The sequence below is a fragment of the Panthera tigris genome, chromosome A2, assembly GCF_018350195.1.
Source record: "Panthera tigris isolate Pti1 chromosome A2, P.tigris_Pti1_mat1.1, whole genome shotgun sequence".
Classification (NCBI taxonomy): Eukaryota; Metazoa; Chordata; class Mammalia; order Carnivora; family Felidae; genus Panthera; species Panthera tigris.
The window spans coordinates 123123725-123137527 of record NC_056661.1 but is presented as its reverse complement, the minus strand read 5'-3'; the positions used below and the strand labels follow the sequence as shown (position 1 = coordinate 123137527).

General features: G+C 39.5%; 1 protein-coding gene across 5 annotated transcripts in view; it reads right to left on the bottom strand.

The window, feature by feature from the left end:
• Positions 1–13803, bottom strand: part of BBS9 (Bardet-Biedl syndrome 9) — a 439547-nt gene that overhangs the window by 82698 nt on the left and 343046 nt on the right. For all 5 annotated transcript variants that reach the window (XM_042969671.1, XM_042969704.1, XM_042969679.1 and 2 more), the window contains one exon: positions 2527–2709. In XM_042969671.1, coding sequence (XP_042825605.1) covers positions 2527–2709 — 183 coding nt within the window. The remainder of the gene's footprint in view (positions 1–2526; positions 2710–13803) is intronic.

Here is a 13803-nt window from a genome sequence, read left to right as displayed (position 1 = left end):
CAGTGAATTATGTGTAAGAAGGGAAGACATGTGCGGTACGTATTCCTTCTACCTTTCTGCCCCATAAGCTTAGAATTCTATGGCCCCAGAATGAGTGGGAGACAGGGAGACTCAAAGCAAATACAAGGAGGGCATGTCTAGACTGATTAAGTGGGGGCACTGACAGCCTTTAAGGCGTTTCATTGCACCAAAACTTGTTTTGAATGAAGAAAGTCAGCAAATAGATTCAAAGAAACAGCAATGACTACGGAAGTCCATTACACCCCTGTTACTTCCCTGTATTATCCGACTACTTACACTGAAAATGGTAACAGAAGGAAAGGGAAATAGAGTAACACAGAGCTCCTTTTTCTTTCCTTCCCTACTCATCAGTAAACTGAAGGTGGAAAGTGTTGGTATATGTGTGCATATCAAGAAGGGAAGTAAAAGCAGTTAATTTTGTGCAGTGATTCACAGCTCTGTAAGAACAAAATACATATGCATGTATGAGCTACAAAATACAAATTATATAATTTTGGCGATTCTGCATATAGGTCCAATGCTCTTATATTTGTATTAAAACTGGCATTGCACATTATAAAGATTCATGGTAAAATTCCTGCTGACAACTTAAATTTTTTATTTTTCTTCATTTAGAATAGCATAAAATAGCAAATAAAAACATCATGATGAGACAGAAAGTAAAAAGCTTTGTTTTAGAATCTGTTTTAACAATATTTTGGTTATTTTTCTACTTTTTTGAACAAGGGATCCACATTTTCACTTTGCTCTGGGTCCTGTAAATTATACAGCTGGCCCTGCCCTGCTTCCTCATGCTCCAGATTATATCTACTACATCTGTTCTGCCAAGTCACTTCTTATTAGCTTTCACCCTTTCTCTAGTCATTCACCCAACAAATATTGACTGTGCTATGGTCAGGAACTGTGCCAGAGGCTGAGTATAAAAATGAGTAACATATAATTCCACTCTATTCCATTATCTCATTTAATTCTTATTCAACTTGGGTAGGTCCTATTATTGTTTCTAGCTTAGAAATACAGAAGTAGAGATTTAGAACAGCCAGAAAACCTGATCAGAAGGACTTTATCATCGAGTAGTGGAACCAGGAACTGAGGCCACCAAAGTCTTTCTGACTACTTAAATCTGAGTTCACAGTTACCATTCTCACTAATACAACCCAAATTGTATTCTTTGTTCTCTGTTATTACAATGTCCACATTTCTGGCTTCTCAAAGATCAATTTTAGCAGTAATTTCATTTTATGAATCTAAAAAAAAAGGTATACTCTAAATTGTTTCCCAATTTATTTATTAGTATTTTGTTTATGATATAAAATACAGCTTGAATTTTTTTTCATCTGACAATACTTTGACCCAATTATAGAAAATTACATTGAACAGACAAAGCCTGTGATTTTCAAAATCTTGTTCATGACTTTGTTTGCTAAAATACAGTGTATTGATAAAAAACAAAAAACAAAAAAACAAACATGTGCTTTGAAAGCAGCCAGACCTGGGCCCAAACCATGGCTCTATATCCACTAGTTTCCAAAAGGTACTTAACTCTCAAAGCCTAAATTTTCTCATATGTTAAATGGAGGTGAAAATAGTACCTTAACAACCTTCTAGGCCCATGTTTAAGATTAAATGAGACAATCCTTGTGGAACACTTAAAATATCACCTCGTGCCTATTTAGTAAGTACTCAGAAATGTTAGTTTTAGTACTATCATTTTTATCCCTATGTTCTCATGGCTATGTTTGAAATGGCTTTTTTCATGAAACGGTTTCTTCCAATACAAAAAAATGAGTCCAAGAGTCTCTAATTTCCAAGAAGTATATTATTTCTTTGTAAATAAAAGCATGCAAAAAGTTCCCTCATGATGACACCTGGTAGTCATACAAACCTCTACAATTCAAGGGGTCTGAGATGTTTTTATTCATATAATCTTTCAACAAAAACTCTAAATATGAACCCTCATCTTCCCCCCCACTTTGGTTCTAAACTGCCTATTGAAAGGGTCAAAAGTAAAAAAGTTTATACACTATGTATTAAGAACTATATAAATGTGACAAAATATTCCTGTCATTTGGCAAGGCTATCTCAGTTCTCCCTAACCCTTGAACTGACACTTAAATTTAAGAACACTGAGCAAATTAAAATGGCTGAACTGTTTTCTCTGGTGGAAAAGGAAAGGATTAGCTAATCTGAAGGTTTACTGCCATCACTCAGGCAGTCAAATGACTGTTTCCCTGGCTTCTAAGTGATTGAAGAGCACATAAAAAATAGACTGAATACCACATAAAAATGGACTCTATACCTATTTTTAAAATAGCTCTAGAAAAAAAAAGGCCTTCATTTGACATTTTTATTATGATTTAAAGAAAAGGAAAACAGGATCTGGGTTTAAAAAAAAAAAAAGCCTCCATCAGGTACCTTAGAAAATAAAACAGCCACGTGATATCTTCTTAAAACCACAATCTTTTCAATAATGGCTGTTACCATTGCAGAGTTGTGGGTCCTTACCAATTCCTGGGTGTCCTGCTGCAGTGGCAGAAATGCTGCTTCCAGAATAGCGATCTGGTCGGTACTAAGCTTCTGCCACAGCCCAATCAGCAGAATCACCAAATGGGTGGCACTTTTCAGCCTGGTGAATGACTGGAACAGACTGTCTTGGTTTTCCTCTACTGCATCTGCGAGAGCGATTACCTGCAGAAATGACAAACTTCAGTTAGGGATAATTTCACAATGCTTGAGCCCTCAACAAATTGCATTTGGCACACTTGTGTTTTTCTTTAAAACAGTTTGATGAACTTTGTCTTCCACAAACACAAGCTATGTTGAGTAATAAAATAGTTATCATTCATCTGCTCACTTCCTTCTTTAAAAAAAAAAAAATCCCTGATGTAATTTCAAATCCATATGGCCAGGGGATGAAAATATCCATGAAATCAGCTTAATGGGGACATTGTTCTGTGTCTGGTTCACCATCAATTGACCTTCTACAATATATGATAATAGAAGTAACCTCTAATACAGTTCTTATAGTCTTTATTACTAGCTAGAGATGGATCAATTAAAAAATATCAAAATAACCACATTTGCCACGTAATTTGAAATAATGATTTCATTACATCCTTTTCAGAAAGTAATTATCTGCCTCTGATTATTACTCTTTATATGCTACATGGTGTTGAGATATCCAGTATTTCTTTATTATATCCAAAAGGTAGATAATGTTCAAACATTTGACCAATTGAGTAATGTCATTTTTAACACAAATGTCAGGCACTAGCCCACAGGGATCTGAAAGAAAAAAAAACGTTCAGGGTGTGTTAGCTTTACAATGCCAAATCTACTTAGGATAAAACTGGCAGGAGTAGAATTGGCTTTTTTTTTTTCATCCTCTTGAATAATCTTGTGGAAAAAAGAACTAAAGCAACAATTGAATAGAACATCCAAGACTGCCCATTGGTGTTTTATTTTAATGTCTCGGTGAATTTTGTGCTCATTAAAAGTAATGAACTGACTGGCCCAGAGGCTCAAGGCGTCTTACAGCCCCCAGAACAGGAATAGGAAAAGCTAGGGCAATGTGTGCTCCTTTCTGTCAGTCCCTGCTAGCTTGAGGGACTAGAGCTCAGATGACTTTCAGAACTCTAGTGCAGATGAGCCATTTGGTGATATTTCATGGCTTATTGAAACTGGTCCAAAGGGCTTGTTAAAAAATCATCATTCAAACAAGTAAGAGTTTACAGCTGTGTGGTCTCCCAAATTCCATGTAGCAACGGGGGCTGTTGGGGGACAGTCGTCAGAGTGTCTGGGAGACACTGGAAAAGAGATGTAGGTTAGGAAAAGACAAAGCTGTCAAGGCAAGGTGTTTGCCTGACAATGCCAGGCAGACCATGATACTCTGGCATTTGGTTGAGGGCCTGCAAGAGTTAGAAAAGACAATCACAACTCACATTCAGCTCTCCAGGGAACCCTGGGAGTTTGGACCAAGGTCAGCATTGTAATAAAGTGCATTGCTTACTACGTACCTAGTACTGTGCTACTTTCTTTCCATAGGTGTTCAAAACAGTACATGATATCTTCTAGCCCATAAGGATCTTATAATTTTTTGGACAGGAAACATAAATATCCAACCAATTAGTGGAAAGAAACATGACTGTAATAATGTCCTAATTGCGCAGAACAGAAAATAAGTGTAAAAGAAGTTCGCAAAGGGACAGATTACTATGGGCCAGAGTTAATATCCCTGGGGCCTCTTTTACTCAAATGAGGCTTGGAACTCATCCCTTCCCTATTACTTCAAGAAGTCTCCTCTAAGAGACAGAGGCCACTTTCCATAAACCAAAACACCTGGAATCATCTGCTTCTTCCCCCAGCTTCACCATGATTACAACTGACTCCTGTTAAAGTCTACATTTATATTCTTTTTTTCCTGTGAGTGTTACCAATTAAGCCTCATTGTGGGAACCATCATATTATGACACAGATGCGTATTGTCAATAAGCCCAAATCATACAAAGATCAAGGTTATAAACACCTCCTGAGTGCCAGGTATATGCAAGAAGTTGCAGAAACCACTCTAGGGAATTCAATGGTGACAGATTTCATCTCTACCTTCAGAGAGTTAATAATGGAAAAAGGAAAATACGTCAGAGGCAAGTGGCGACACTGTAGGGAAGACCCTATGAACTGTAAAGGAAAAATGCCGTCAATATTATGATTAGTAGGTTAATAATAATCCCTGTAATTAAGTGAGCACAGACTGCATGCCAAACATTCTGCTGTGCCATACAGGTACCAGTGTCTTCAATCCCCACTCCTCCACCTGGTTGGCATATCTCTGTTTTACAGATGAGGCCTCTGAGGCTCAGCGGATGTAAGAAATTTGCCCCATACTGTGCACAGGGATGTAAACTGTGCCTGTGCTTTGAACGGCTCCATGCTTGGTTTAATGCCCTGCTGCCTCTGTCTTTAAATTCTTAATAATTTTATTTTTGAACTTGTGTTTTATACGTGAAGTCAATGATGGGGCAACAGAACATACACATGAGCAGAGGAGATACGTTCATTAACTCACGGTTAAATGCTCTTATATTTGCATTTAAAACTGGCATTGAACAATATAAGGATTGATGGTAACATTCATGCAAATAATCTTAATTTTTCTATACTTGGAATGACATTAAATAGAAAATAAAAATGAGAAAGTGTGAAAGAGAGACTGCTGAAGAAAGGAAAAGGCTTTAGATTTTAGTAGCTATTTTAACAGCACTTTCTTCCTGACTTTTAACAAGGGCCCTGCATTTTCATTTTGCACGGGGAAGTGCAAATTAAGTGGGCAGCTTGACCATCACATAGCAAGTGAGAGACCAGGAGTCGCACTTTGGAGTCTCTCAATCCAAACCCTGCGTGCAACCTGAAGCACCTGCCAGGTTCAGAGAAAGGTTTAACTATTACTGAGTCTGGAGCACTTTACAAAGGAAAAGGGAGGAAGAAGCAACTTGGCCAGTTCCTACAGGCTCCAGAGAAAGGACAGGTTGTCCTGTTTTCAATTTTCTGTGCCAGCTGTTAAACATGACCATTACTTAAAACTTAAGTTACATAAACTTAAAGAAATTACACCAAAACAAAGGTGATAAATACTCAAAACTCATTACTTCTTAATTAGTTCACTATTATCTAGGCCCTTGAGGTCACTTATGCCTACCGTATCTGTACGTTGGAAACACTCTGCAATGGTGGGCTACTGCCCATTTCTTCCCAACTTCACCTTCAGTGACCTCACGTTGGTAGCTTGAAATCAGCCATGGTGGAAGTATTTACCACATGAACATCAACAAATGTTACAGAGCCAGGTCTCCTCCCAAACTCCCACCTTGCCAGAGAACCAGTTGTCAAATATTTACCAGTGTGCCACTGAGAAGAGGTACCTGAAATTCATCCTCAAGAACAGATATTGGGTGAGGGGGCTTTAAAAGTACAGGAAACAACTTGAGCAAATTCATTAAAGCAGAAAAGTAGAGGCTGCTTGTTCAGGAAGGAGCAAATATTCCAGTTTGGGAAAAGCATTTGATGTGACAAAAAAAGGTCATCTGGGCAACTGCTGAAGAGGAAGCAGAATGTCAAGGTGGAGAGCGTGCATGTAACACTATAGGTACTGGGTGGCCACGGAGTACTCTGACTTGGGGCTGTCACCTGATGGAAGCTGCACTCAAAGCAGCTATCGGTCACAGTAAACATTTGGGCATTTGCTGGGACTTAAGTGAGGCTTTTATGCACGTTCCTCACTATCAAGGGAAAATTCTTACTAAGTGTAACAGCATGTCAGTTCGTGGACCCACCCAACTTGCTAAACACAGCTGTGGTAGAAGAATGACTTCTCAGTGAGACAGCAGCCCAAGCCACAGGATCTTTCCTAGGCAAGGCCCAAAATACATCAATCCGGGAGAAGCTTCATTTCTCTAAGTTTCGGTCTCGCTGGTTATATATGCCATTGTGGAAAGTCTGCTATCCCCAAATGGTCACAGAAATTGGAAAGAAATGGGATAAACAATTCCTTATGTAAATTACCCCCAAGGAAAATCTTCCTGACCTACTGGCCAGCATGAAATACTAAACAGATCTCCATGTTCTCAATTTAGTTTTACACGTAACAGCCAAGTTTACTTTGTTCGCCATGAGAGCCAAATGAATTTAGCAGAATTAACATAGTAAAAAAGGCTGGAAAAACTAGACCCATCAAGATTTAGATCTGTCCCACCAAGGCCTAGAGGATCTTGCTGCTCACCTGGAAATGTGAAATGAGGCCAACCAGCTGCTAGGATTTGAATCTGAAGGAGTGTGACTTTTTAGTGCTTATCACTGGCTGTGCAAGATGTGTGTTCCCTGGTGTTCAACAGAACTATAGAAAGGGAGGGGTTTAGGAAACAATAAATGCTAACGATTTCAGGCACAAATGTGTTGATAGTCTTTGTTTTGCTTTTTCAAATTGAAGGTTTCCAAATAAAATGGAGACCCCAAAGGACATCTATGTCCAACTGCCATATCAGTTGATGCCAAAGTAATGAGGCAGAGGCCCAGGGAGCTGCTTGCAGGAAAATGCTCAACTCATAAAGTGAGTGTGAAATTAATCCCAAATACTTCCAGCTGCCAAGATAGGCTCTAAAATTGGTTACAGGAAAGCAGCAGCAGCAATAGCAGAGTAGACATGAATCATGCTCTATGTGAACACAGACATGTCCAATTTCTTCACCTAAACTCACCATCGAATCTGCCTCCAAATCTCATGTGTGGCACACAGAACCCCATTACACTGCTGTTTAGCTGTCATTTACTGAGCCCTCGCTGTGGGCCAGGCACTGTGCTAGTGCTGTTATATTCAGATTATCACTTGGTCCTAATGACTGCACTCTGAGGAAAAATTGTTGATCCCTACAGCCCCCATTTCCAGACGAGGAAACAGAAGCTTAGGGCTCAGATGAGCTTAGTCCTGAACTACAGCAGAGAAGGGCCAGGATTCCAATCCTGTCTCCTGATTGCCCATTGAGTGTTCCTTCTTCCACAACGGAACACAAATATATACAGTAGGCACCTTAAAATAATTCAGTGGGTTTTCATCTTGATAAACCAACAAAGATACTAAGGATAAACACTACTAATATATTACATCCATAACAGGCATAGGTGCTTTCGTGAGACTTCCACATTGTTGGGGATGAGGTCACCTCAAATTGAAATTTTCAGGTTGGTTTCTAACCAAAGTTACAGTAAAAGGAAATGAGTTCATAATTTGTAAAGGATTGGGGAGTTGTTTCTCAAAAAAATTGTATTGCGGGGGCGCCTGGGTAGCTCCATCAGTTGAGCATCTGACTCTTGATTTCGGCTCAGTTTGTGGGATTAAGCCCCACATCAGGCTCTGAGAGGGAAGCGCAGAGTCTGCTTGGGATTCTCTCTCTCCCTCTCCCTCTGGCCCTCCCCTGCTTGCTCTCTCTCTCTCCCAAAAGAAATAAACATTAAAACTAATTTTTAATTGCATTAGGTTCCATGTAGCTCAAAATTATGAAGACTTTAGAAATTAGCTATTTCCTATGCCTGCTCCTTTAGTGAAGCTACTTTTGAAAAAGGATGATTCATTTATTTTCTACAAATCTCAGACTACAATGTTTTCAGTGGTCTAAGCAAGCTGATGTTATGTAATAATAATTGTCAACGTTTACTGAGGACTTTCTAGGAGCCAAGCACTGTGCTAATCTCCTTACAGCAATTAGCTCTTTTATTCTCAAAACAGTTCTAGGAGATAGACACTATTATTGCCCATATTTAAAAATAAAGAGACAGAAATACAGAAAGGGTCAAGCAGTTAGTCAGTGACAGAACCAGAATTCATATCAAAGCCATCTGATCCAAGAATGTCACCAAGTAACAGTACCTGCATTAATTTCCTGCCCTCACATCAATGTAATCGTAGGCAAAATGTGGAACAAATTCTATCAGAAGCTCCCCAATGGGAGGTTTCAACTTTGCTGACCTCCTAATACCCCAAATGAATTGAGATGTATTTATTTTAATAAAAGTCCAGCATCGATGAATGAGTTAAGAAAATGGAGTGCCACTCTCAACAATAGCCAAATTATGGAAAGAGCCTAAATGTCCATCAACTGATGAATGGATAAAGAAATTGTGGTTTATATACACAATGGAATACTACGTGGCAATGAGAAAAAATGAAATATGGCCTTTTGTAGCAACATGGATGGAACTGGAGAGTGTGATGCTAAGTGAAATAAGCCATACAGAGAAAGACAGATACCATATGGTTTCACTTTTATGTGGATCCTGAGAAACATAACAGAAACCCATGGGGGAGGGGAAGGAAAGAAAAAAAAAAAAAAAAAAAAGAGGTTAGAGTGGGAGAGAGCCAAAGCATAAGAGACTGTTAAAAACTGAGAACAAACTGAGGGTTGATGGGGGGTGGGAGGGAGGGCAGGGTGGGTGATGGGTATTGAGGAGGGCACCTTTTGGGATGAGCACTGGGTGTTGTATGGAAACCAATTTGACAGTAAATTTCATATATTAAAAAATAAAAAAATAAAAAAAATAATAATAATAATAAAGTTACCATGTTTTATTATAAAAAAAAAAAAATGGAGTGCCATGACATGGATGAGTTTGTACATCCCTGTACATCCCTATTGCATTCAGCAATAGGCCATGCAATGGACTGACCACCCTACCAAGCAGCTTTAAGTCAGTGATCAATTCACTTCCCTTATCTGGGCTCTAGTTTCATCACCTTTAAAATGCAGGGGTGGGAAACAGGATTAATAACATCCAACATAGCTGTGTCAGATTTTAAAACTTAAATTCCTTTTGGATGATATGTTGTTTTGAATGATCCACACCACTTCCCCTCTGCACTCATCCTGTGTTTCTCATTTAATGTTTATTGATTTTGGAGTTTTTATCTATAAAATGGCAGTAAGAATATTTTCTTTGGCTAATTCATATCATTATGAGAATTAAATGAAAGAGGTAAAAAGATGCATAATACCAAGTGTTGGCAAAGACACGGAGAAATCAGAATACCTCAAACATTGAGAGTGGTTATGTAATCAGGTAGTCGCTTTGGAAACAGGTTATCAGTTCCTCAGAAAGGTAGACACTGAGTTGCCAGGGGAGGCAGCAATGACAATTCTAGGTTTCTACCCCAGATTAAGGAAAATATACGTCCACTCAAACACTTGTTCACAAATATTTACGTCAGCAATATTTATAATAGCCCCCAAAGGAAAAACAACTCAAATGTCCATCAACTGAAGAATAAATTAAATGAGGCATATCAATATTACAGAATATTATTCAGCCATAAAAAGAAACAGAGTACTTACACATGCTACTACATGGATGAGCCTTAAAAACATTCTGCTAAGTTAAAGAAGCCAGTCACAAAGGACTGCATTTGTGTGATCCCATTTATATGAAATGCACAGAATCGGCAAATCTATAAACACTGTAAACAGACTAGTGGCTTCTTACCGCAAGGGGTGGGTGTGGGATAGGAGGGAATGGAAAGTGACTGCTAATGGTTGCACAACCTTGTGGATACGCTAAAAACCATTAAGTTGTACACCTTAACTGAGTGAATTGTTTTCATATAAATTATATCTCAACAAAGCTGTTAAAAGTAATAAGTAAAAAGTACTGTGAAAGTATAATTCATGTAAGGGTGATAAATTAACACAAAGGCACCTTTATTTAAGAAACAACTTTGATATGTTAATGGCTATACCATATTGTATAACTTGGGCTTAGCAACATTCTGGATGATGCAATAATCAAATAACTTTAGAGTCATGTAGATATGTGTGAATGCTGGTAACGCTACTTACTAGCTGTACAACCTTTGGCCAGCTCCTCTACCTTCCTCAGACTTGGTTTTCACTTATAAAATACTACTCAAGTAGTTAACATCCTTTCTATGCATTCCTAATTTGTTTGGCTCCTGGTTATTCTTTCTGAATACTCCATAGTTGAGGGTTCATTTCAGTGTAGTAATATCAGGCCAATTCTACTTTTTCTGTCAGGTTAACAGTGACAATGAAAAAAGGAAGCTCCTTCTCCGATACTTGAGGCACATTACTACTGCCACCTAAGGTGATGCAGGACAGCTGATTATGTTGCAATGTTTTCCGGCTCTCTCTGTGTGGTCACTCAATGGAACAATGCTCATTTGTAGCCACATTAATCAAATTTCAAAGTAAAATGTCATGAGACCATGTATCGAATACATAATCCAAGCCATGTAAGGTTACAAGTTTTGGATGACTTTTTTTAGTCCTTTAGGAATTCTATTAAAATATATACACACGGGGCACCTGGGTGGCTCAGTCGGTTAAGCGTCTGACTCTTGATTTCAGCTCAGGTCATGATCTTGCAGTTTCATGAATTTTTAAAAAAAAATTTTTTTTTAACGTTTATTTATTTTTGAGACAGAGAGAGACAGAGCATGAACAGGGGAGGGTCAGAGAGAGAGGGAGACACAGAATCTGAAACAGGCTCCAGGCTCTGAGCTGTCAGCACAGAGCCCGACGCGGGGCTTGAACTCACGGACCGCGAGATCATGACCTGAGCCGAAGTCGGACGCTCAACCGACTGAGCCACCCAGGCGCCCCTGCAGTTTCATGAATTTAAGCCCTTCGTCGGGCTCTGCATTGCAGCATGAAGCCTGTTTGGGACTCTCTCTCTCTCTCTGTACCTCCCACACTTGCGCTATCTCTGTCTCTCTCAAAATAAATACACAAACTTCAAAAAATAGTAATAATAATTTGTTTTTAAAAATACACACATACAAACATTCAACTTGGCTGCTATAATTTGCTCTCCAAGAATCCTCTGAGGCTTGTTAATCAGGGAGCTAGATGTTATTTTTCTTTTATACCTTATTCAAAATGTACAAAATTTGGTGTTTTAAATAAAAGGTTTGTAAAGTACATTATGGGAAGGAAGAGGGAAAACAAAACTCACACTCATTCCAGAAAATTCCAGCGTAAAAAAAGCAATAGATAAGTCCCCACCATGCCCTCAATTTTCTGGTACTCGGTACACAGTGGGTATCTCAGAAATGCTGCCTGAATTAATGAAACTCAAAGTCAGTCCACCTAAAACTCCGGCATAACTACACTGCTTCTTAAATCCCAGACACACTCAATCAAGCATTGTCAGGTTCCCAATGTGAATGGAAACCAAGAGATATCATATGGTAACAACAGATCTACCTCAATATATCTGTCATCTACTTACCAGAAAAGCGGGGGGGGGGGGGGGCGTACCTGGGTGAATCAGTTGGTTAAGCGTCCGACTTCAGCTCGGTCATGATCTCACAGCTCGTGAGTTTGAGGCCCGTGTCGGGTTTTGTGCTGACAGCTCGGAGCCTGCAGCCTGCTTCTGATTCTGACCCCCTCACATTCTATCTCCGTCTCTCTCAAAAATAAATAAACATTAAAAAAAATTTGTTTAAGGGGCGCCTGGGTGGCTCAGTCGGTTGAGCGTCCGACTTCAGCTCAGGTCACGATCTCACGGTTTGTGAGTTTGAGCCCCGCGTCGGGCTCTGGGCTGATGGCTCAGAGCCTGGAGCCTGCTTCCGATTCTGTGTCTCCCTCTCTCTCTGCCCCTCCCCCATTCATGCTCTGTCTCTCTCTGTCTCAAAAATAAATAAACATTAAAAAAAAATTTGTTTAAAACAACAACAAAAAATCTTTCCAATTCACCTTTAGCCACAGCTGCCTAACACCAGGATACAGACAGCTCTAATGACTGCTGAAATGAATGTTTTGTTCACATGGCTGCCCTTTGGTTAGAAAGATACACTTTCAAAGCTGTAATGATCAAGACAGTATGGTACTGGCACAAGAACAGACACTTAGATCAAGGGAACAGAATAGAGAACCCAGAAATGGACCCACAAATGTATGGCCAACTAATCTTTGACAAAGCAGCAAAGAATGTCCAATGGAACAAAGATAGTCTCTTCAGCAAGTGGTGCTGGGAAAACTGGACAGCGACATGCAGAAGAATGAACCTGGACCACTTTCTTACACCATACACAAAAATAAACTCAAAATGGATGAAAGACCTAAATGTAAGGCAGGAAGCCATCAAAAACCTCAAGGAGAAAGCAGGCAAAATCCTCTTTGATCTTGGCCGCAGCAACTTCTTACTCAACACGTCTCCGGAGGCAAGGGAAACAAAAGCAAAAATGAACTACAGGGACCTCATGAAAATAAAAAGCTTCTGCACAGCGAAGGAATCAGCAAAATTAAAAGGCAACCAACGGGGGCACCTGGGTGGCTCAGTCGGTTAAACGTCCGACTTCGGCTCAGGTCATGATCTCGCACTTTGTGAGTTCGAGCCCCACATCAGGTTCTGTGCTGATAACTTGGAGCCTGGAGCCTGCTTCAGATTCTGTGTCTCACTCTCTCTCTGCCCCTCCTGTGCTCATGCTCTGTCTCTGTCTCTCAAAAATAAACAAATATTCAAAAAAAATTTTTTACGGCTACCGATGGAATGGGAAAAGATATTTGCAAAACGACATGTCAGAGAAAGGGTTAGTATACAAAATCTATAAAGAACTTATCCAACTCAACACCCAAAAAACAAATAACCCAGTGAAGAAATGGGCAAAAGACATGAATAGACACTTTTCCAAAGAAGACATCCAAATGGCCAACCGACACATGAAAAAATGCTCAACATCACTCATCATCAGGGAAATACAAATCAAAACCACCATGAGATACCACCTCACACCTGTCAGAATGGCTAACATTAACAACTCAGGCAACAACAGATGTTGGCAAGGATACAGACGTTGGCAAGGATATTTTTGCACTGTTGGTGGGAATGCAAGCTGGTGCAGCCACTCTGGAAAGCAGTATGGAGGTTCTTCAAAAAACTAAAAACAGAACTACCCTACGACCCAGCAAATGCACTACCAAGCATTTATCCAAGCGATACAGGTGTGCTGTTTCGAAGGGACACGTGCACCCCCAAGTTTATACCAGCACTATCAATAATAGCCAAAGTATGAAAAGAGCCCAAATGTCCATCGATGGATGAATGGATAAAGATGTGGTAAATATATACAACGGAGTATTACTCAGCAATCAAAAAGAATGAAATCTTACCATTCGCAACTACATGGATGGAACTGGAGGGTATTATGCTAAGCAAAATTAGAGAAAGACAAATATCATATGACTTCACTCATATGAGGACTTTGAGACAAAACAGATGAAC